This window comes from Cherax quadricarinatus, chromosome 5 (genome assembly GCF_038502225.1).
Source record: "Cherax quadricarinatus isolate ZL_2023a chromosome 5, ASM3850222v1, whole genome shotgun sequence".
Taxonomy (NCBI): Eukaryota; Metazoa; Arthropoda; class Malacostraca; order Decapoda; family Parastacidae; genus Cherax; species Cherax quadricarinatus.
Genome location: NC_091296.1, coordinates 14,085,293 through 14,111,157, shown reverse-complemented (window position 1 = coordinate 14,111,157; position 25,865 = coordinate 14,085,293). Strand labels below are relative to the sequence as shown.

Sequence of the window (25,865 nt, the reverse complement as noted above, 5' to 3'; positions counted from 1 at the left end):
TTTAAAACAGCAACTTTGCAATGTATTTTCGTATGCTATTTATGGTTGTGTTCTAGTTTTCCTGGTCTCATTTTATAGAATGGAAGACATATTACGGAAATTGAGATGATTTTGATTGGTTTCACGATGAAAAGTACCTTGAAATTGAGCTCAAAGTAACAGAAATGCTCAATTTTTGCCAAAGTTCAAAAGTAAACAAATCATGTCACGCGTCTAATACACATCAACTGGTGAGTCTTATATTCTTTCACAAGTGCACTGATATTATTTATACCATTTCTACACTAATCCAGTAGTCTGCATAACAGTAAATCTTATTTTTTTGGGAGAATAAAAATTCAAAGTGGAAAGCAAAAGAAATGTAAGAGAGGCCTGGGGACGTGACTAATGAACAGAAAAAATGGTATTTTAGTGCCAGAAATGTCTTGTCTTGTGTATTCTGGACCCTATTTGGAAATTGGCGTCTTTTGAGATTTGTGTGAAATTGACAAAATTGCCAATTTCTGACCACTTTATTGGATAGTTGAAATCGGTAAATGGGTGGTTTCTTGTACTCATTCGATAGAAAAAATGGAGTTCTAGCGAAAGTTATGATTTTTGTCAACTGGTACACTGGAATTGGCCGAAAATAGGGCTCAAAGTGGGCGAAATCGCTGATGCGTAAACATCATCGAGACTGCTAACTTCACGAGAGCATAATTCCGTAAGTTTTCCATCAAATTTCATACTTTTGGTGTCATTATGATCAGGAAAAGATTTTCTTATCATTTTATAAGAAAAAGGCTCCCCCCCCCCCCCCCAAAAAAAAAAAAAAAAAGTTTCCGACCATGAGAACGAGTTTAGGAGAGGACCTGCCGACCCTGAAAGAGTTAATTTTAAATTGTGGGTCTCTTATTAATCTGTCATTTTCTTGTCTGTTCATCATGTGCCATGTCTTATTAAATATACTTCTCCCCATACTTAGTAAGCTTCTATAATATATTCTCATTGGATGAATCTTCAGTAATTGGGCTTGTAGAAAAGAGGTAGAGGTTAAAAATAAATGGTCAAAATTTAAAAGATTTTATGCTGTTCATTGAGCTAAACAAAAACAGCATATTTAAGTATTTATGGTGGTATTGAGGTTAAGAAAAGCTAGTAAAAGCAAGGAGAATATCCAAGATATAGATGGTAAATTTACTGTTGTCTGGAGATCCGAGGGGCTGGACTTAAGCTCCCATTCCTTGGATCGAACCTGAATGCCTCCCATTTTTCCAGGCACTATATGAGCCCCACGGGTTTAATGCCTCCCTGTGAATAAAAATGAAATGTCATCTAATGATAACTTGCAAAAGATGGAAAATACATTTTGAAAAGCTGTACATTGTCTTAGTGAACAAATAGTAAGCGATCTTACCACCCATTAGTGGTGAAACAAAATGGATGTGTGTGTGTATGGAAAAGAAAGGTCAAAGCAACCTGTAGATAAAATAAACCAAGTACAGGACATTTAAAATTCAGGGGGTTAAAGTGTTTAAAAATATGTGGAGGGTATCAGTAAATGAAATGGAAATAGGTAATTTGGAAACTTCAGAAGAGAATGGGAAAACAATCATTGATATGAGATACAGGTTGAAGAATAGGGTTAGTCATGGTTAGGCAACCAAAATCCGAGAGGAGGATAAGGGAAATATTATAGGAAAACACATATACAGAGAGACTTCTACATATGGACATTCATGTTGTGAATTTTCAGTAATATGAACAATTTGTGGGAGGTGCTGAGTAGTAGGTTACTCCAGCGGCAACGTATGTGTGCTTGTGCTCTGTCCACAAATTCAGTGTTATTTGTGATTGTTATACCCCCCAACGTGTCTGGTGTTAAATTCAAAAGCATTGTTGATACAGGTGGTAGTGCTAAGAAGCACAAGGCCATCACAATGGAAACAAAAGTGGACATAATGTATTTTTCTTGTGTTCACGTATACACACTTCTAGGTTACTCCATGTTCATTGTACATATACTACACCACTGTACAATACTGTATACATACATATGTTGGACTTATGAACAAATGGACTTACAAGCGACCACTCAGAACCGAACCTGTTCGTAAGTAGAGGAGACTCTTGAAAGGCATAAGGGAAATACATCAGGCTTGTGAAGCAGGTTTATGACTATTGTGGCCATTCCATTACATGAGAGGTCCCCATCCCCAGTAAAACATGATGTTAGAGATTAAGACCATTGGATCTGATAGGTGCCATAGTTTTTTCTCTTTATTTTAAGCCCTTTAAAACAAATTAGTGATTTGGTATATTCTCATTTCATCACATATTTTAGGGCCTTAGTGAAAACTTCATTTCTTTAGTATGCTGTAGCTGTTTTTTCTACTTTTGGTAAACACTTCTGTAAAGCATTAACTCGTAAGTGTTCCAACAAGGAAACGCTGAATTCATGTGTTCTGACCAGTCAGTGAGGTTGTGGTTGTAAATTGTGTGAGGAAATTTTCAACATTGAGAGCAAGTTGTCAACATGTGGGCCTTATTGCTTCTTTGTTCATAAAATTGCTTACATTCCCTAAGTATTTTATTATACTTTATCTAGATATGTTGGACTACCACCTCAATGGCAAGGAATCGTTTCAAATGCATTGGACAAAGGCAGACCCATGCCACTTGTTGACCCATCTGAAATCACACCTGTGGATATGCTTGACATGAAGGTAAGACCAAACTTGATGCCTGTGCTGATTAATATTGGAGTAGGTTGGTAGACACCAATCACCCAGGGAGGTACTGTCGTCCTGCCAAGTGAGCGTGAAACAGAAACCTGTAATTGTTTTACATGATGGTAGGATTTTGTCTCATAAACAGTTTGGAGGGATGTTTAAACTGTCATATCTGAGTGCCTCTGCAAAAACTATTATTTATAAGTGATGGTGAAAGTGTTGAATGACAATGAAAGGTTTTTCTTTCTTTTTGGGTTTTTCTTTCTTTTTGGGTCACCCTGCCTCGGTGGGAAATGGTCGACGTGTTAAAAAAAATAAAATATGGAAGGTTTCAGGTACATCTTGCTACTTCTACTTACACCTAGGTCACATTACATATGCATGTACAAGCACATATAGTGGACCCTTGGTTATCGGCCATAATCCGTTCCAGAAGGTCAGCCTAAAACCGAAATGGCTGAAAACCGAAATAATATTTCCCATAAGAATTAATGTAAGTACAATTAATCTGTTCCAGACACCCAAAAATATTAACAAAAAATGCATTTTTTAAAGATTAGTTTTACATACACAAAACGAGAAAGAAATATAAAGCACTAATTTTACTAATAAATGAACATTACATACCTTTATTGAAAAGACTTGTTGACATATGGATGAAGGTGAAGAGGGGTTACTTCCCTTCTTGAGTCACTGCACCCCTGTCGCACAAAAAAACTGTCCACCCCCTGCCTTCCTGCTACACTCCCTGCATGTCTGCTATACTCCTTGCCTCTATGCCTGCCTGCTACACTACTTGCATGCCTACTACACTCTCTGCCTCCCTGCATGCTTACTACACTCCCTACCTCCCTGCCTGCTACACTCCCTGCATGCCTGCTACACTCCTTGCCTCTGTCTTCTTGCCTTGAATTCTATCGTGTTTCTTGCTTTCTTTACCAAAGGAACTTACTAGGAACTTTCTTTGGGCCCTTGGTGGCTGATTTCACAGTTGCACTCAATCAGTAACCACAAAAAACAATGGATTATAGTGAAATGTTTGGATGAATGCATGGAGGCTTCCTCACTGACCCAGAGACACAGCCAGAGTGACTCATGAATGTGGCGGAGCAGCGGGTGGACGCATCCAATACGGCCAATAACCGAAATAGTGGCTGATAACCTGGCCAGAAATGCAGACGAAAATTGAATTGGCCGATATCCGGAATGGCCAATAACTGAGGGTCCACTGAATATACACACACACACCTCTGAGTTTTCCTCTTATTTTCTTACTAGTTCTTGTTTATTTCCTCTCATCTCCATGGGAAAGTGGAACAGAATTCTTCCTCCATAAGCCACGCATGTCATAAAAGGCCACTAAAATGCTGGGAGCAAGGGGCTAGTAACCCTTTCTCCTGTATACATTATTAAATTTAACCCGTAAATGGTCCAAACGTATATATACTTTCACTACCGTACTGCCCCAACTTTTTTTGAGAAAAAAAAAACATTGTTGTTTTTTAATAGGAAAAAAGAGCATATGGTACCCAGGCATCCCCAATTATTTTAATATGGTGCACAGCGAGTGTTCACACCCATTCTCACATGTCTAGGCGACTCAGGCTTATTGTGGCAATGTTAAATGTAGGACACATAAAACATATAAATACGTTTGGGGCACTAGCGGTAAAAACTTATACAGCAGAACCTCAAAAATCGAACTGCTCCCAACACAACCAATTATGTAAGTGTATTTTTGTAAGTGCTTTTATAAGTGTATTTTTGAGGGTCTGAAATGGACTTATCTAATTTACATTATTCCTGATGGGAATAAATTCATTCGGTAAAGGCACTCGAACAGCCTTCTGGACTGAAGAAAGTTCGATATTTGAGGCTCCACTGTATATACGTTTGGACCGTTTACGGGTTAAAAAGAGAAACTTTCATTTTTCTTTTTGATTCACCCTTCCTCAGTGGGATGTAGCCAGTTTTCCATGAGAGAAAAAGTGTTTAGTATATATTGTACATTACTTTAGTTCTTGAATATATATTATATATTAAATAGATAATCTGTTTTATATTAAAAATTGTTTTTGACCTCGATGTTTTATAATTAAACCCCTAATAATGTAAGTCCTTGTAACAGTATTCACAATATTTCCTTGTTACATTTACCTAACACTGCTTTTGTGAAAGTAGTGTCAGCCAATATCCATATATCTGTAGTGCATTAATTTTTTATAAGTTAATATAACTTCTAGTTATTCAGTTAATCACTTTTTCTAGTCCAATATATTCCTGATCAGATTTTATTTAATTGGCTCCAAAATTTTTTCCAGCTTTTCCCAAATGTTGCCCTTATTGTGGCAATGTTAAATGTAGGACACATAAAACATATAAATACGTTTGGGGCACTAGTGGTAAAAACTTATGGTTAACTTGTGGTTAACGCTCTCGCTTCACACGGTGAGGGCCTGGGTTCGATTCCCAGCCAGAGTAGAAACATTGGACGTGTTTCTTTCCACCTGTTGTCTATGTTCCCCATCAGTAAAATGGGTACCTGGGTGTTAGTCGACTGGTGTGGGTCGCATCCTGGGACACTGACCTAAGGAGGCCTGGTCACAGACCGGGCCGCGGGGGCGTTGACCCCCGGAACTCTCTCCAGATAAACTCCAGATAAACTCTCCAGATAAACTCCTTATAATAAAGGCTGTTTTCTATTCATTATTACTATTTTACACACTTACTTTTCTCTCTCCTTCTCTCTTAGATGTACAACTAATTTTGCAGTAATGGCCTAGGGTGGATGGACCATATGTTGCTTAGTTTCCATTTCTAATCTATATACAGTAGGGCCCCACTTAAATGGCAGATTAGGCTTCAGGCTACTGCCAGAAAGCAGAATGCCATTTGTTTCCACTTACAAATGCATATAAATGCCAGATAATAAGTTTACACTAACATATGTCAAGTTAGCAATAGGACTAGGCATTAAAAAATAATAAAAAGTAAAATACACACACAGTACAATCATTATTTATGTCAAAATATTTGTAGTCTTAATGTAGGGCAAAAGGTGAGTAGTATTTACTGTAAGAAGTCAGGTGTGGTGGCCCTCCTGGTGACCCCACCCACACATAATATACTACGACGACACTTAAAACTCCCTAGAGTGATAAAATGCATATACAGTACACTCGTTACTTACCTCAAAATATTTGTAGTCTTAATGTAGGGTGAGAGGTGAAAATTATTTATTTCTGGAAAGTCGTGTGGGAGATATGGCATCCCGCCTGGCCACCCCACCCACTACGATAATTAAAGCTCCCTAGAGTGATAAAATGCATATACAGTGCACTCATTACTTACCTTAAAATATTTGTAGTCTTAATGTAGGGTGAGAGGTGAGTTAACGATATAAAAATGAGTGAGAGAGAAAGGGGGGGGAGAGAGGGGGAGGGAGAGAGGAGAGAGAGGGGGAGGGAGAGAGGAGAGAGAGAGAGGAGAGAGAGAGAGAGAGGGGGGAGAGAGAGGAGAGAGAGAGAGAGAGGGGGGGGAGAGAGAGGAGAGAGAGAGAGGGGGGGGGAGAGAGAGGAGAGAGAGAGAGAGAGAGAGAGAGAGAGGGGGGGGAGAGAGCGGAGAGAGAGAGAGATAGAGGGGGGGAGAGAGAGGAGAGAGAGAGAGAGAGAGGGGGGGAGAGAGAGGAGAGAGAGGGGGGAGAGAGGGGGAGAGAGAGGAGAGAGAGGGGGGGGAGAGAGGGAGGGGGAGAGGGAGGGAGAGAGGGGGGGGGAGAGGGGGAGAGAGAGGAAGAGATAGAGAGGGAGAGAGAGAGAGGAGGAGAGAGAGAGAGGAAGAGAGAGAGAGAGAGGAAGAGAGAGAGAGAGGAGGAAGAGAGAGAGAGAGGAGGGAGAGAGAGGAGAGAAAGAGAGGAGAGGGAGAGAGAGAGGAGGAAGAGAGAGAGGAGGAAGAGAGAGAGAGAGGAGGAAGAGAGAGAGAGAGGAGGAAGAGAGAGAGAGAGGAGGAAGAGAGAGAGAGAGGAGGAAGAGAGAGAGAGAGGAGGAAGAGAGAGAGAGAGGAGGAAGAGAGAGAGAGAGGAGGAAGAGAGAGAGAGAGGAGGAAGAGAGAGAGAGAGGAGGAAGAGAGAGAGAGAGGAGGAAGAGAGAGAGAGAGGAGGAAGAGAGAGAGAGAGGAGGAAGAGAGAGAGAGAGGAGGAAGAGAGAGAGAGAGGAGGAAGAGAGAGAGAGAGGAGGAAGAGAGAGAGAGGAGGAAGAGAGAGAGAGGAGGAAGAGAGAGAGAGGAAGAGAGGGAAAGAGTGGGAGAGAGTGGGAGAGAGTGGGAGAGAGTGGGAGAGAGTGGGAGAGAGTGGGAGAGAGTGGGAGAGAGTGAGAGGGAGAGAGAGAGGGAACTGTGTCAAAACTGTCAGTGGTGACAATAAGGCAGGAGGAGGTGCATTTCCTTCTTAAATCGCTTAACCAAGAAAAGGCTGTGGGCCCAGACAAGTTGAGCCCAAGATTGTTGAGAAGATGTGCAGACCAGCTAGCAGCACCTCTAACTCGCATCTTTCAGCACTGCCTAGTACAGTGTAAATGGCCCTCTCTATGGAAAGAGGCAAATGTAGTCCCTGTTCACAAAAAGAAGAGCAGAGCAGAAATCAGCAACTACAGACCAGTGTCACTCCTGTCAATCACTGGTAAAATCCTTGAGACAGTAATCTCAAGACAAATGACAGAGTTTTTTGTCTACCACTTACTACTTTGTGATCGTCAATATGGCTTCAGGAAAGGTTACTCTGCTGCTGATCTGTTGTTAAACCTCTCCACTAAGTGGCACCAGTCACTGGATGAATCCAAAGTCAGCTGTGTGGTAGCACTGGACATTGCTGGCGCTTTCGACTGGGTGTGGCACCAGGGCCTCTTAGCAAAACTTCAAGCACTGGGAATTGCAGGCTCTACGCTATGTCTCCTCAGTGATTACCTTCATGGTAGATCTCTAAGTGTAGTTCTCAATGGAACGGAATCAGCAAGACATCCTATTGGGGCAAGTGTTCCACAAGGAAGCGTGCTGGGTCCATTGTTATGGAATGTCTACTTAACGACCTTCTTCATCTCATCCCAGAATCACTTGCATATGCAGACGACTGTACACTGACATTCACTTATCCAAGAGAAGAAATGCCAGCTGCTCTAAGCTACATCAATCACCAGCTGAGAGCTATATCAGCTTGGGGAAGTAGATGGCAAGTAACATTTGCACCTGAGAAAACGCAAATGATGATCGTCTCTAGGCACCATGATGGTAATGCTGGTGCAGTAGTAAGGATGAATGGGAGGGTGTTGGCACCTGGAGAAGAAGTTGATATCCTTGGGGTGAAATTTGACTCCAAACTAACCATGAAGAACCATGTTGTAAATCTTGCAAACAAGGCAGCCAGGAAGCTTACAGCACTTCGCCGTATCTCGCATCTGCTTGACAGTAGGGGTTGCAAGATCCTGTACGAGGCACAAGTACGCTCACACCTTGAGTATGCTCCACTTTCTTGGTTTGCCTGCCCCCCCTCTCATCTTACAAATTATTACTGTTATTATAAGTTATTACAAATTATCATTATTACAAGTTATTATTATAATCATAAAAAAGAAGTGCTAAACCCACAAGGGTCGTGAATAGCTATAGATAGAGTGAAGTCATACGAAAGGAATAAATTTCTAATTAAGTTACTGGTGTTTGACTAGAGAAAATGTAATTCTTCCGACTCTCCCACGAACTACTTAGAAAAGAAATCTCATATTTATGTAAATTTTTATACTGTTGGTGTATGTATCATGTCTACATATTACGTAGCATGTTTATTACATAATTTAAAAAAAATATCAATAGATGGATTAATGGAAATGTCTATATTAGTGTAATATATACAACATTTAATGCGCCCAGTAGATTATTATATGGCGTCGAGTAGAGAGACTTAGTGATTTTAATGTGTACCTGCACTCCAGCACAGTGTGTAAGTATATTTAGGTACAGGTACACATAAGTATAATTATCAGAGTATGTATAAAATCTGCAATAACTTTAAAACACTTGAAATTTTGGAAAGCTTCTAAACATAATAGATATACATGTATGTGCTCATGGAGAATGTAAACAAACCGGGTGGGGCGTGCCATATTTGAAAGACCACTCGCCGTATAGCAAATTTTGGTTATAATTTGAAATCTCCATACTAGCGGAACACTGTAAAGCAAAACGGCGTTAAGCGGGGCCCTGCCGTATTGTAAATTGTTCCAGCCATAGCATTGGGGCTTTTATTCTCTCATTTGAAGCACATGTCATTTTTCCTTCACTTGTTTCTTGCTGTAATCAAGAGGTAGGTGCTTGAGTTTCTCAGTTATTAACCCTCCATAAGAAAAAGGAGCTTCTATAGGAAATGCTACATAAAGAATTGAAGTATGTATATAGACTTGCTTTTACAGATAAGCTAAACCTTTTTCCACATATTGTTAGGCAGTGTGTTGAGGTATCAATGGAAAGAAAGAAGGTTATTTATGGAGGCAAAAAGGGTACTGTACGAGAGAAAAGTAATGCCACCTGTTTTCACACTACACATTGCTTGAGAGCAGTGTGTGTGGTGTGAATATGCAGAGAATTTGGAATGTAGAAATTAAAAGATGGTGTGGGGTTAGCCCCTTGACTCTCGCAACCCCCAATCCTGAGGTGTCTCCTGGTGTCGTAAAATTTAAAAAAAAAAATTATTTTTTCTTATGAAATGATAGAGAATCTTTTCCCGATTGTAATGGCACCAAAAAAACGAAATTTGATGGAAAACTGATGGAATTATGCTCTCGCGAAGTTAGCGACCTCGGCGATATTTACAAATCGGCAAGATCAACCACTTTGAGCCCTATTTTCGGCTAATTCCATTGTTCCAATTGACCAAACTCAGCTATTTCTTTAGAACACCATTTTTTCTATTGATTGAGTACAAGAAACTGCCCATTTACCGATTTCAACTACCCAATAATGTGGTCAGAAATTTGCAGTTTGGCCAATTTCACGAAAATTAAAAAATACGACAATTTCAAAATAAGGTCCAGAATGAACAATGCAGACATTCCTGGCTCTAAAATAACATTTTCTTTGTTCATCAGTCACGTCTCCAGGCCCCTCTGATATTACTCTTGCTTTCTATTTTGAATTTATATTCAAACAAAAAATAGAAGACTTACTATTATGCAGACTACTGCAGTACTGTAATAATTGTATAAATAACATCAACCCATTCATGACTGCATATTAGAATGGCTAGTTGGACATTTATTGGACAATGACATCATTTATTTACTTTTGAACAGTGGCAAAAATCAAACATTTCCCCTACTTTGAGCTCCTTTTCCAGGTTCTTTTTTAGTAAAATTAATCAAAATCACCTCTATTTCTATGTTTTCCATTCTATCAAATGAGACCAAGAAAACGAGAATATAACCATAAATACTATATGAAAATAGACCACAAAGTCGGCATTTTAATTAAAAAAAACCTCGGAGTTTTTTTCTCGTTATGCACTGCGTGCTCCAGGATTTTTTTTATATGGTGCACACTGACCACACAGACCCATTCTCTCACATGTGGGCCTACCAGCTTTCTCCTGCTTGATTTGAAGCCGCTAGAATTTATGACTTTATATACGTCAAACACGGTATCTCGTTAGACGTATATATACGGCCGCGACAGTCAAAGGGTTAATAGAAGTATAATTGAGAGAGTTGAAGAAAGATTGCTGAGGTGGATTGGACATTTAGAAAGGCTGAATCAGAATGGGGTAACCAAGAGGGTGTATCAGTCTAGTGGAGAAAAAAGGGTAGGAAGGGAAGAGTTAGAGGGAAGGAATAAGAGAGATTTTGAGGCTTGTGTGAGCATATTAAACTGGATTGAAGACAAGTGGTTTTGTGTGGCTTGACATGCTGTTGTAGTGTGAATGAACTAACATATATAAAGGGATTCAGGGAAACCAGTTAGCTCAATTTTTGTTTTTAAGGGTCGCCTCACCTTGGTGGAAGACAACTGGTAAAAACAATCCTTCATATATTTCTCATACTGATCCTCATCTGTGGTTAATATATTTTAATTTTTAATTGTATTTTAATTTTGAACATGCCTGATATTTCCCATCAAGGAAGGATGATCCATCCATTCATATTTACTCAATATATGCTAGATAATTTTTCATGCTTTTCAGATGCCACAAGACACGTCTAGAGGACAAGACTCCTCGAGTAGACTCAGTCGAGGCTTTGCCACCCTCAACTTGGCTGACTCCAGCAGAAACTCGCAGGTAATGTTGATTATTACTTATGTATGGTATTAAAGTTAGAAGTTGTGGAATATGGAAGGATATTAAATCATCAAATAATGAAATTGGCAAAGATGGATGTGCATTAAGAAATGTTTTGTTGGGGAGAGAAGTGAGTGGGTGTTAGACTAGAATATGAAATAGTGGATGTTGCAGGAAGATGAAACTATGGATTAAATGGGTGCAATTATTTTTTGTATAACCTTTGAACCTACTGCATCTATTTTTTGGACTCTTTGTATTATGAGACTGTAACAAGTGGATATGACTTTGTTTTAAATCGTAGGTGATGTAGTATTTGTAGAGGACCACAATTGTACTAGTTTAATTATTATAATTTAAGTAATACCAAACTGAATTGCTCATGTCAAGAGTAAGTTGAAAATGATAGTGTAAATTTGATATGAAAAATGGAAAATGTTTAATGTTCTGAATAACCAAAAAAGTTTTAGTGCTTTGTCAGTAAAATAGTACAAAAACCATCTAGGAGTTATCCTATAAAGATTGTTAAGCACGGTAGATTTTTTATGTTCTATAGTTCAAGAATAGAGTGGATAGGGGAGCAATGTGGCAGATGTTGCAAGTACAGTGGACCCCCGCATAACGATTACCTCCGAATGCGACCAATTATGTAAGTGTATTTATGTAAGTGCGTTTGTACTTGTATGTTTGGGGGTCTGAAATGGACTAATCTACTTCACAATATTCCTTATGGGAATAAATTCGGTCAGTACTGGCACCTGAACATACTTATGGAATGAAAAAATATCGTTAACCGGGGGTCCACTGTATATGGAATAGGTGGTAAGCTACTAAATGGTGTAAAGAGTTTTTATGTGGATAGTGAGGCTCAGGTTAGGGTGTGTAGGAGAGAGGGAGACTACTTCCCAGTAAAAGTAGGTCTTAGACAGGGATGTGTAATGTCACCATGGTTGTTTAATATATTTATAGATAGGGTTGTAATGATTTAGATAAAGAAAAATTGGATATCAAATTGGGGAGGAGGAGTATGGAAGTGAATGTTTTCAGATACTTGGGAGTTGACGTGTCGGCGGATGGATTTATGAAGGTTGAGGTTAATCATAGAATTGATGAGGGGGAAAAAAGGTGAGTGGTGCGTTGAGGTATATGTGGAGACAAAAAACGTTATCTGTGGAGGCAAAGAAGGGAATGTATGAAAGTATAGTAGTACCAACACACTTATATGGGTGTGAAGCTTGGGTTGTGAATGCAGCAGCAAGGAGACAGTTGGAGGCAGTGGAAATGTCCTGTCTAAGGGCAATGTGTGGTGTAAATATTATGCAGAAAATTTGGAGTGTAGCAATTAGGAGAAGGTGTGGAGTTAATAAAAATATTAGTCAGAGGGCTGAAGAGGGGGTTGTTGAGGTGGTTTGGTCAGTTTAGAGAGAATGGATCAAAGTAGAATGACATGGTGAGTGTATAAATCTGTAGGGGAAGGAAGGCAGGGCAGGGGTCGTCCTCAAAAAGGTTGGAAGGAAGGGGTAAGGGAGGTTTTGTGGGTGAGGGGCTTGGACTTCCAGCAGGCTTGCACGAGTGTGTTCGATGGGAGTGAATGGAGACGAATGGTATTTGGGACCTGACGATCTATTGGAGTGTGAGCAGGGTAATATTTAGTGAAGGGATTCAGGGAAACCGGTTATTTTTATATAGCCAGACTTGAGTCCTGGAAATGGGAAGTACAATGCCTGCACTCTAAAAGAGGGGTTTCGGGATATTAGCAGTTTGGAGGGATATGTTGTGTATCTTTATACGTATATGCTTCTAAACTGTTGTGTTCTGAGCACCTCTGCAAAAGCAGTGATTATGTGTGAGTGAGGTGAAAGTGTTGAATGATGAAAGTATTTTCTTTTTGGGGATTTTCTTTCTTTTTGGGTCACCCTGCCTCAGTGGGAGACAGCCGACTTGTTAAAAAAAAAAAAAGAAAAAACAGTTAAAAATGAAGATCTTAAAATTGATATATTGTACATACAAAGTAAAGTAACCACTCCCCTCTCCCCGCCAAAAAAAAAAAAAATTAAGCCAGTTTCCCTGGATTCCTTAATAAATGCTACCTTTCTCACACTCCAACAGTACATTGAGCCATAAAACTACTTGTCTCCACTCACTCCAATCAAATTTGCTCATACAAACCTACAGGATGCTCAAACCTCTAAACTCGAGAACCTCCTTTTAATTCTTCCCTCCAATCCTTTCTGGGATGTTCCCCAACTTTCCTTCCACCCCAGTTTTACATGCTCTTGCTGATTCTGATCTGCTCCAACCTCTCTCAATGCCCAAAACATGTCAACAGCCCCTCATTGGCCCTCTTTCTAAACCCCATATTTGTGCAGATAAAAAAAAATCCTTTGGGAGCAAGGGGCTAGTAACCCCTTTTCTTGTATAAATTACTAAATTTAAAGAAAAAAGTTTTCCTTTTTAGGTCACCCTGCCTGAGTTGGATATGGCTGGTTTGTTGAAAAAAAAATCCTTTGAATCTACTCAAACTCTGTATTATATTTTGCTCTTACACTTCTTTTTTCTTGTTACAGACGAGCATACGTGGAGAACGAGGTGGTGGTAACAATAGCAACAACAACAACAACAACAACACTATCAACAACAACAACAATAATAGTAATGGACCTGCTAACCTACCTAAGACTTCTAGTGTGGCACGGTCCAATTCCCTTCGTTCCTCCAGTCCTCCAAGACACCGTCGTCCTGAACAGTGGGGCGGGTACAACCTACCACCAACTCTACATGAGGGTGAAGTGTTAGATGGCCCTCCACACAACTGGCCTTCCTATCCTCAGTATCAAGGCCATACACAGTACCCTGGGCACCAACAACATCCTGGACCTGGCCAACACATGCCTCACCCAAATCATCCTGGTCACTACCAGGGTCATCCAGGACACCAACAAGGCCCACCTGGTCACCCTCCTCATCACCCTCTCAGTCCCACACAACCTCCCAAAAGTTCACCTGGTTACCCTCCACACCTCCGTCCACACCAAGGACATGGTCCGCATCACCCTGGCTCACATGGGCCTGTATATGGTGGGCCTCCCTATCCTGGACCACCCCATGGTCATCCTATTAATGGAGAAGACCGGTGGGATCCCCGGGATCCAAGAGGCCCCCACCATCCTGATGTGCGGCGAGATGGATGGGGTATGGGAGGCATAAGAACACCTTCTGGGCCCTCTTCTGCTGGTTCAGCTGGCAGCAGTGGACAGCATGGACCCACTCCTCCTCCACCTCATCATCAGAACCTTCACAATGGCCATCCTCCACATCCTCAGGTTAGTGTACAACTTGCAAGTGCAGTCTCATCATTTGGGATCTGTTCTGTTCTTAATTACTGAATACATTTTGCTTAGCCCATCAATAACAATATTACCACTACTTTTCAATATGTGCTGGTATTCCACCCATTATGATTTCTTCCTTAAGTGAATTTGCAGAATGCTTGCTGTATTCTTTTCAAGATTGATGGACTGATCACATCGACTCAAGGCTGAGGGACTGATTACCTCAAACTCCTCCTGTTCTTCACCATTCTCCTTTGTATGGACTGATGAAGCCACTGTGTGGTGAAATGTTTTCTCGTTAAAGATCCCCAAGTGTTGCGCATGTGTCTAATTTATCAACTTGTTGGTTCTCTGAACCATTCATTTCCATTGCTTTTAGTAATCAGGCTTTAAAGGATCATACTAGCATATCATTGCTGGGCATTACTCTTAAAGGAGTGTGCCTTGATGCTGATAAAGAGCTCTTGATCCACAAAATTGGAGCTACCCTTTCATTTTTCATAGCATATGAAGTTTGCCAGAATGGTATAAGCTTCTCACAATTACATTTTCGTGTGTAACTGGTGAAAATATATTTATCTAGGATCTTTCTGTTAAAGGTCTTTTAATTTTCACCACAATCTATAGCTTTATGGAGCCTGTTTTGCCTTTGGTATACCTTTGATGAGTTTTGAGTCTTTCTGCTCCCTTTTGGTGCTAGCCTGGTCAACCAGGCTGTTGCTGCTGGTGGCCTGCAGCCCCACTTATCCATCACAGCCTGGTTGATCTGGAACCTAGTCCAGTTTCCTCTTGAAGACATCTACACTTGTTCCAGCAGTGTTTCTGATATCTTCTGGTAAGATATTGAATAATCTGGAGTCAGATGTTGATGCAATGTTCCCTTATTGTGCCTACCACACCCCTGCTTTTCACTGGGTTTATTTTGCACTTCGTCCCATATATCTTACTCCAGTATGTTATGGCAGTGTGCAGATTTGGGACCAAGCCCTTAAGTACTTTTCAGATATATATTATCAAGTATCTCTCTCTCCTCCACTCCATTGAGTACATATTTAAGACTTTAATGCATTCCCAATAATTTAAATGCTTTACTGGGTCTATGCAAGCCGTAAACGATCTCTGTTTGTTCCAGCTCTGATATTTCTCCAGCCCTGAATGGGGCTGTCAACACCGAGCAATATTCCAAATGAGGGACCACTAGTGAAATAATGACATTATCACCACTGACATTATTTTCCTTGTTTTGAAGGTTGTCATTACCCACTTCATCATCTTCCTAGCTGTCGTGACCTTTGTCTTTTTGTGTTCTTTGAAAGAAAGGTCAGCTGACATAATTATTCCAAAATCTTTCACGTGTTCCTTTGTTCTGTTTGATGGTCCTCTTGAGTTTTGTATACAGTGTTCCTTTTGAGTTGTTCATTCTTTGCATACCTAAACAGTTGGAACTTATCACCATTGAACATCATGTTGTTTTTCACTGCCTACTGGAAAACACTGCTTATATCTTCCTGTAATTTTTCAGTATTTTCAGCTGAAGTGACTTTCATGCTTATTTTAGTGTCCTCTGCAAATGATACAAAACTGTGACAGGTGTTTTTATCTGTCTCCTGTGAAGATAAGAAACCACAGAGGTGAGGTGCCAGGACAGTGCCTTGGAAACAGAGCTTTTTACCTCACGTGTTCTTGATTTTGCTCTGTTTACTACTACTTTTTGTTCTTTTTTGTGTTAGGAACCTGAAAATCCATCTGCCTACCTTTCCTGTAATGCCTATGGTCTTCATTTTGTGTGTAATCACCTCGTGATCACATTTGTCAAATTCCTTTGCAGAATCCGTGTATATCACATCTGCATTTTGTCTGTCTTCCAACACCTCTGTAATTCTGTCATAGTGGTTCAGCAGCTGTGATAGACATGATTGTCCTCCTCTAAAACCATGCTGGTTTGGGTTATGCCGATTGTGCTGCTCCTAGAAATTTGTAATCTACCATCTCATCACTGTCGAAGATTTTTACGACTTGTGAAGTTAGGGCTTCTGGCCTGTAATTTTTAGCTAGTGGAAAAAGGAGCTGTGTCTGCACTCTTTAAAAGCGGGGAAGGGATATAGTATTGGAGTGGTTGGTACTGTTGTTCAATAAATGTTTGAGGAAGGGGAAGGTACCTAGGGATTGGCAAAGAGCATTTATAAGTCTTTTATATAAGGGAAAGAGGGACAAAAGAGATAGTAAAAGTTATTTGGGAATAAGTTTACTGAGTATACCAGGTGAAGTGTTTGGTAGGTTATTATTGAAAGAATTAGAGGTAAGACAGAGAGCAGGATGCAGATGAACAAGGAGGCTTTAGAATGGGTAGGGGATGTGTAGATCAAGTGTTTACATTGAAGCATATAAGTGAGCAATATTTGATAAAGGTAGGGATGTTTTCGTTGCATTTATGGACTTAGAAAAGGCATATGATAGTGGATAGGGGAGCAATGTGATAGATGTTGCAAGTGTATGGAATAGGTAGTAAATTACTAAATGCTGTAAATAATTTTTATGAGGATAGTGAGGCTCAGGTTAGGGTGTGTAGGAGAGAGGGAAATTACTTTCCAGTGAAAGTAGGCATTAGACAGGGATGTGTAATGTCACCATGGTTGTTTAACATCTTTATTGATGGAGTTGTAAAATAAGTAAATGCTAGGGTGGTTGGGAGAGGGGTGGGATTAATTATGGGGAATCAAATACAAAATGGGAGTTGACACAGTTACTTGTTGCTGATGATACTGTGCTTTTTGGGAGATTCTAAAGAGACGTTGCAAAGGTTAGTGGACGAGTTTAGGAGGGTGTGTAAAGAAAGTTGAAAGTGAACGTAGATAAGAGTAAGGTGATGAGGGTATCAAACGAGTTAGGAGGGAGGGAGCATAGAAGAAGTGAATGTGTTCAGATATTTTGGAGTAGATTTGTCAGCAGATGGGTTTATGAAGGATGAGGTTAACCATAGAATTGATGAAGGAAAAAGGTGAGTGGTGCATTGAGGTGTCTTTGGAGACAAAAAACATTATCCATTGAGGCAAAGAAGGGAATGTATGAGAGTATAGTGGTACCAATGCTCTCATATGGGTGTGAAGCATGGGTTGTAAATGCTGCAGCAAGGAGGAGGCTGGAGGCAGTGGAGATGTCCTGTCTTAGGGCAATGTGTGGTGTAATGGTGTAAATATTATGCAGAGAATTCATTGTGTGGAAATTAGGTGGTGTGGAGATACAAAAAGTATTATTCAGAGGGCTGAAGAGGGGTTTTTGAGGTGGTTTGGTCATTCAGAGAGGATGGATTAAAATAAAATGACTTAGAGGTTGTATAAATCTATAATGGAGAGGGTAGGGATCATCCTAGGAAAGGATGGATTGAGGGGGTAAAAGAGGTTTTGTGTGCAAGGGGCATGGACATGCAGCAGGCATGTGTGAACGTGTTAGATAGCTTGTCACACACCCAATAGCTTGTCAGGTCCCTACCTGGGACCTGACAAACTATTGGGAGTGCGAACTGGGTAATATTTTACGAAGGGATTCAGGAAAACTGGTTAGCCAGACTTGAGTCCCGGAGGTGGGAAGTACAATACCTGCACTTTAAAAAATAGGTTAGGGATATTGGCTGTTTGGAGTTACATTTAAACTCTCATATCTAGGCACCTCTGCAAAGACAGTGATTGTGCGAATGATTGTAAAAGTGTTGAATGATGGTGAAAGTGTTTCTTTTCTGGGTCACCCCTGCCTCAGTGGGAGATGGCTGACATGTAAAAAAAAAAAGCAGTTTTTATTTATGAATTTTCTTTCTTCCAGGGTGGTCGACCTCCTGCGCAGCTTCCACCTGAAGCAGGCAGTGCTCCTGGCCATCACAATGGACCACACTATCAGTCTCAGTCACACCCTGGTCAGCATGCTCTGTCTGGTCCTGCTCTGCATCCTAATCAACATCCTCATCAGTCACCTAATCAGCATCCTGGGCAGCATCCTCATCAGTCTCCTTCATCACAACATCCCCACCAGCGTAGACCTCAGCCTCTCCCACCTTCACACCAGTCACCGCCTGGTCATCCTCCCCCCCCACATCACACTTCTCAAAATCAGTTACATCAGTTGCAGCAGCAGCAACAACCACCACTGCAGCAGCAACAACATCAGCAACCACCACCACTGCTGCAGCAGCAGCAGGAACAACAGACACAGTCCCAGCAGCAACCACACAATCCATCTCAACACCCACAACAACAGCAGCAGCAACACCAACAGCAACACCAACAGCAGCAGCAACAGCAGCAACAACAGCAGCAACAACACCAACAGCAGCAGCAGCAGCACCAGCAGCATCATCATCAGCAGCAGCAACATCATCATCAACAGCAGCAGCAGCAGCAGCAGCAGCTACCCCCTCTGCCTCCACCTCATGGAGTACAAAAATTACCCCCACCTCCACACCAGCTTCCACCTCATGCCCAGATGTATGCAAAGGTATTTTACATGTGCCAGAATAAGATGTAATTTTCTTAGTGGGTAATTTAGAGGAGCCTTGTGGCTTTAAAATATGTAAGGGCTCAGTAACTTCTTGTAATGTATAAAGCAAAGAACATTTAGGTAAATTCTGACAAAGAAGAGCCTAATTTGAATAGAAAAGCTATTTTCATATACAGAAATTATGATAAGGTGTGGACTGGCAAATGTGTGGAGAAAGTATTAGGGGTATTGGAATGGCAAATATTTAGCTATTATCTTTTATTTCCATGTTGAGAGAGGAACATTTTGTTATTCCTTTTGTATGTTGAACACTAGCGTTAAGTTAGTTTGGGAGGCATATTGTGTTCATTCAAACATGTGGTTAGGTTATCATGTCTTCCAGGTGGGATTTTATGTAGAGCTCATGTGTATGAAATCTCATGTAGAGGATGTGATAAAATATACCTGGCAGAATCCTCCAGAATAAACACGGTATGCCACCAGGACTAACAACTTGAACAATGCTTGCATTCAAAAGATGCACACACATGTGCACACACATGCACAGACACAGACACACACACACACAGACACACACACACACAGACACACACACACACAGACACACACACACACACAGACACACACACACACACAGACACACACACACACAGACACACACACACACAGACACACACACACACAGACACACACACACACAGACACACACACACACAGACACACACACAGACACACACACACACAGACACACACACACAGACACACACACACACAGACACACACACACACAGACACACACACACACAGACACACACACACACACACAGACACACACACACACACACAGAGACACACACACACACACACACACACACACACACACACACACACACACACACACACACACACACACACCTCACACACACACCTCACACACACACACCTCACACACACACACCTCACACACACACACCTCACACACACACACACCTCACACACACACACACCTCACACACACACACCTCACACACACCTCACACACACACCTCACACACACACCTCGCGCACACACCTCACACACACACACACCTCGCACACACACCTCACACACACACCTCACACACACACCTCACACACACACACCTCACACACACACACCTCACACACACACACCTCACACACACACACCTCACACACACACACACCTCACACACACACACCTCACACACACACACCTCACACACACACCTCACACACACACACACCTCACACACACACCTCACACACACACACACCTCACACACACACACACCTCACACACACACACCTCACACACACACACCTCACACACACACACCTCACACACACACACACCTCACACACACACACCTCACACACACACACCTCACACACACACACCTCACACACACACACCTCACACACACACACCTCACACACACACACCTCACACACACACACCTCACACACACACCTCACACACACACACCTCACACACACACCTCACACACACACACCTCACACACACACCTCACACACACACCTCACACACACACACCTCACACACACACCTCACACACACACACCTCACACACACACACCTCACACACACACACCTCACACACACACACCTCACACACACACACCTCACACACACACACCTCACACACACACACCTCACACACACACACCTCACACACACACACCTCACACACACACACACCTCACATACACACACTCACCTCACATACACACACTCACACACACACACACCTCACACACACACACACCTCACACACACACACACACACACCTCACACACACACACACCTCACACACACACCTCACACACACACACCTCACACACACACACCTCACACACACACACACACCTCACACATACACACACCTCACACATACACACACCTCACACACACACACACACACACCTCACACACACACACCTCACACACACACACACCTCACACACACACACACCTCACACACACACACACCTCACACACACACACACCTCACACACACACACCTCACACACACACACCACACACACACACACACACACCTCACACACACACACCTCACACACACACACCTCACACACACACACACACCTCACACACACACACACCTCACACACACACACACACCTCACACACACACACACACACCACACACACACACACCTCACACACACACACACACCTCACACACACACACACACCTCACACACACACACACACACCTCACACACTCACACACACACCTCACACACACACACACCTCACACACACACACACACCTCACACACACACACACACCTCACACACACACACACACCTCACACACACACACACCTCACACACACACACACACCTCACACACACACACACACCTCACACACACACACACACACCTCACACACACACACACACACACCTCACACACACACACCTCACACACACACACCCCACACACACACACACACACACCTCACACACACACACACACCTCACACACACACACCTCACACACACACACCTCACACACACACACACCTCACACACACACACACCTCACACACACCTCACACACACACACACCTCACACACACACACACACCTCACACACACACACCACACACACACACACCTCACACACACACACACACACCTCACACACACACACACCTCACACACACACACACACCTCACACACACACACACACCACACACACACACACCTCACACACACACACACACCTCACACACACACACACACCTCACACACACACACACACACCTCACACACACACACACACACCTCACACACACACACACACACCTCACACACACACACACACCTCACACACACACACACACACCTCACACACACACACACACCTCACACACACACACACCTCACACACACACACACACCTCACACACACACACACACCTCACACACACACACACACACCTCACACACACACACACACACACCTCACACACACACACCTCACACACACACACCTCACACACACACACACACACACCTCACACACACACACACACCTCACACACACACACCTCACACACACACACCTCACACACACACACACCTCACACACACACACACCTCACACACACCTCACACACACACACACCTCACACACACACACACACCTCACACACACACACCACACACACACACACCTCACATACATACACACACACACACACACACACACCTCACATACATACACACACACACACACACACACACCTCACACACACACACACACACCTCACACACACACACACCTCACACACACACACACACCTCACACACACACACACACCTCACACACACACACACACCTCACACACACACACACCTCACACACACACACACACACCTCACACACACACACACACCTCACACACACACACACACACCTCACACACACACACACACACACCTCACACACACACACCTCACACACACACACCTCACACACACACACACACACACCTCACACACACACACACACCTCACACACACACACACCTCACACACACACACACCTCACACACACACACACCTCACACACACACACACCTCACACACACACACACCTCACACACACACACACCTCACACACACACACCTCACACACACACACCTCACACACACACACACACCTCACACACACACACCTCACACACACACACACCTCACACACACACACACCTCACACACACACACACCTCACACACACACACACCTCACACACACACACACACCTCACACACACACACACCTCACACACACACACACCTCACACACACACACACACCTCACACACACACACACACCTCACACACACACACCTCACACACACACACACACACACCTCACACACACACACACACCTCACACACACACACACACCTCACACACACACACACACACACACACATGTACATATATACATACATGCAATAAGGTCACAGTAAACAGGCGATTTCCTTGATAATGTGAGTAGTCACGAAAGCGCTTGGAATTTCTCTATTCATTCAGAGTGGTTGTTTTGCATATACATACATATACATACCCATTTAAGACAGTAATTCAAAGTGAAACTAATAGTAAAGGCACCCAATTAAAGAGGAAATGCTTAGAAAGCACTTTACAATTTTTAAGACCCTATACAAAACTAAGAAAATTTTAGTTGGTCAAACCTTTAGCACTGTAATTACCAAACCAAGCCTATTATTGAGGCTAAGGGAGTACCAGAGTATCAGCATAACTGGAATCAGCTGATTTTGTTGGTATCAGTATTGATGGGTACTAGCTAAGTTTTATGGTATAGTTAACAGCCTGAAACATTATGGGTATCAACAAAAATTTTAGTGTCGTCCTGTCCCTAGCCAGAACCAGCTGTAAAGTTGAACTACCCTGTACTACCACCATATCTGACCTCTCCTTACTTTAGCCTATATAATGTTTCTTTCCCAGTCATATTCTACTGATATGAAGAAATTTGCTATACAAAAAAAATGTTAGTTTCCTTAAACTGCAATTTGTCTTTATTACATACAAATACTTTACTTGAATTTAGTGAATGTTAATTTAATTTACAATGTACAGTATTTATTGATTAACTAGTTGATACTAGTTATTTTGCGTGGTTTATACCATAAATATTTTGACTTTCGTGCGTGTACTATTTTCTTTAAATTCATAACTGTACCAAGAAAAACAATGGCTTGGAGGGTGTATAAATCTGTAGTGGAGGGAAGGCAGTGTAAAGGTTGTCTTAGGAAAGGATGGAGGGAGGGGGTAAAGGAGGTTTTGTGTGTAAAGGGGTTGAACATAAGGCAGGCATGCATGAGCATATTAGATAGGAGTGAGTGGATATAAATTAGGCTTTGGGACTTTGACAAGTCGTTGGTGTATGAGCAAGGTAATATTTTGTGAAGGGATTCAGGGAAACTGGTTAGCCAGACTTAAGTCCTGGAGGTGGGAAGTAGAGTGCTTGCAGTGCCTTCACTCTAAAGGATAGTTGTGGGATATATGCTGTTTAGAGGGACAACTTAATTGTCATATCTCTGCACCTCTGACAAGACAGTGATAGTGTGAATGATGGTGAAAGTGTTTCTCTTTTGGGTCACATGCCTTGGTGGAAGACTGCAAGTGTATTAAAATAACCTCTACTGAGACTTAATATTTTTTCCAGCCACCAGCACCTGCACCAGAGCAGAACTCTCCATCTAGTAAAGGCTCTGGCACCCCCCAACAAGACCACAATGGCAATCGTTATGACCCACAATCTGCTGGTCACAACACCATGCAGCAAGTGACTTTGAGAGACCGTAAAGCCTCTGGTGAAGGAAGAGAAGGAGGCAGCAGTGGAGCGAGTGCCAACAACAATACGAACAACATGGCCAGTTTACCAGGAAAATCTCCACCTGGGTTTCCTCATGGTAATGCCACCCAGCATCACCCAGCTGCCAAACAACATGACCAGCAGAGACTCTCTCATGAACAGGTTTGTACATTCTGTTTAAGTGAACATGTGTTTTACCATATTTATTTAGATGTTTTCCTGTTATTCACACATGCTAGAGGGTTAAAATCAAGCATCATGTGATACTTGATTTTAACCTCTAGCACAGAGGTCGGCAACCCCCGGTTCATGGGTCACATCCGGCCTGCGTGAGGTTTTCGTCCGGCCCACCAACTTAACACCTGGACACTAATTATCTAATTGGTATCGAACACAGATGCAGTAGTTCACCTCAAAGTTAAGCAGTACCTGGAAAAATTACTTTTATCCACTTTCCTCAGAGTTTTTCATATGAATTTGGTGGCTGATGGTAAAGCAACTGTACAGTAGATATTTGCATTTGATAATAATGTTTATTTAGTTATGTGTGATAAATTGTGTTAAGTATTATGAGAATTAGGCCAAAATTGGTTTAAAAAACTAATGGCAATCCTGAGTTCGAGAATTTTTTTTATATTGCATTTAAAAACATGGCCCTCCTCTGAGAGACTGTGTAACTGTTTGACTCTCTCTTCAAACAGGTTGCCAACCCCTGCTCTAGCATTTGTGAATACAGTACATTGCAGTATATATGGCACCCAATTCCCTAGGTTATGTATACACATCATGTCCAGTTTAAGAAATGTAATGTATGTGTTTAATAAGTTGAATAGCATATAGCAGAAATTTCTTTAATATGGAATGTAACTTGTGAACGGTTGTTTTTGTAACTAATTTTTATGACAGTTCCGAGCAGCATTGCAAATGGTGGTTAGTCCAGGAGACCCCAGGTACAACCTGGAAAACTTTATCAAGATTGGAGAGGGATCCACAGGCATTGTCTGCATAGCCAGTGATAGAGAATCTGGTAGTCAGGTATGGTACAATAATTTACATTTGTTTTTATTTATTGGTTTATTCATTTATAGTACATTGGACCCTCACATTACACAGATTTACGTATTTGGCATGTTTTGGTTATTACACTGTTGAAAAATTGTGGCATAATTTTATACAGCCCTTCGTAAAATTAACTTGGTTTGGTTTGCTGGAGGGGAAAAGAATTTGGAGAGTCACCAGCAGGATGTTTCCCTAGTTCAGGCTGCGGCCTGACTGTGGGCGAGACCAATGTGTCTGCGGGGCTGCACTGGGCTTCAAGGCAGCAAAGGATCGCTTCAGCTTGCTCCTTTGTAATAATGTGTCAGGTGATTTCAAGTGTAAGCCCATGGTTATTTACCACTCTTAGAATCCTTGTGCTTTGAAAGGTGTAGATAAAAACACCTTACCAGTAATTTGGAGGTCAAACCAGTCAGCATGGATGACAGAGGAAATATTTATTGACTGCTTTAAGCATCATTTGCATCAAGGCTCTCTTCATTCTTGATAATTCACATGCTCATCCAGAAGCTTTGCTGGATGTGACCCCACATGTA

At 42.0% G+C, this 25,865-nt stretch overlaps 1 protein-coding gene across 1 annotated transcript in view; it reads left to right on the top strand.

Moving 5' to 3' along the window:
• The window catches only part of mbt (serine/threonine-protein kinase PAK mbt), a 558,896-nt gene that overhangs the window by 508,564 nt on the left and 24,467 nt on the right, over positions 1 to 25,865 (top strand). The window contains exons 4-9 of the mRNA XM_070100508.1: positions 2,588 to 2,705; positions 10,930 to 11,025; positions 13,593 to 14,348; positions 18,174 to 18,842; positions 24,124 to 24,435; positions 25,180 to 25,308. Coding sequence (XP_069956609.1) covers positions 2,588 to 2,705; positions 10,930 to 11,025; positions 13,593 to 14,348; positions 18,174 to 18,842; positions 24,124 to 24,435; positions 25,180 to 25,308 — 2,080 coding nt within the window. The remainder of the gene's footprint in view (positions 1 to 2,587; positions 2,706 to 10,929; positions 11,026 to 13,592; positions 14,349 to 18,173; positions 18,843 to 24,123; positions 24,436 to 25,179; positions 25,309 to 25,865) is intronic.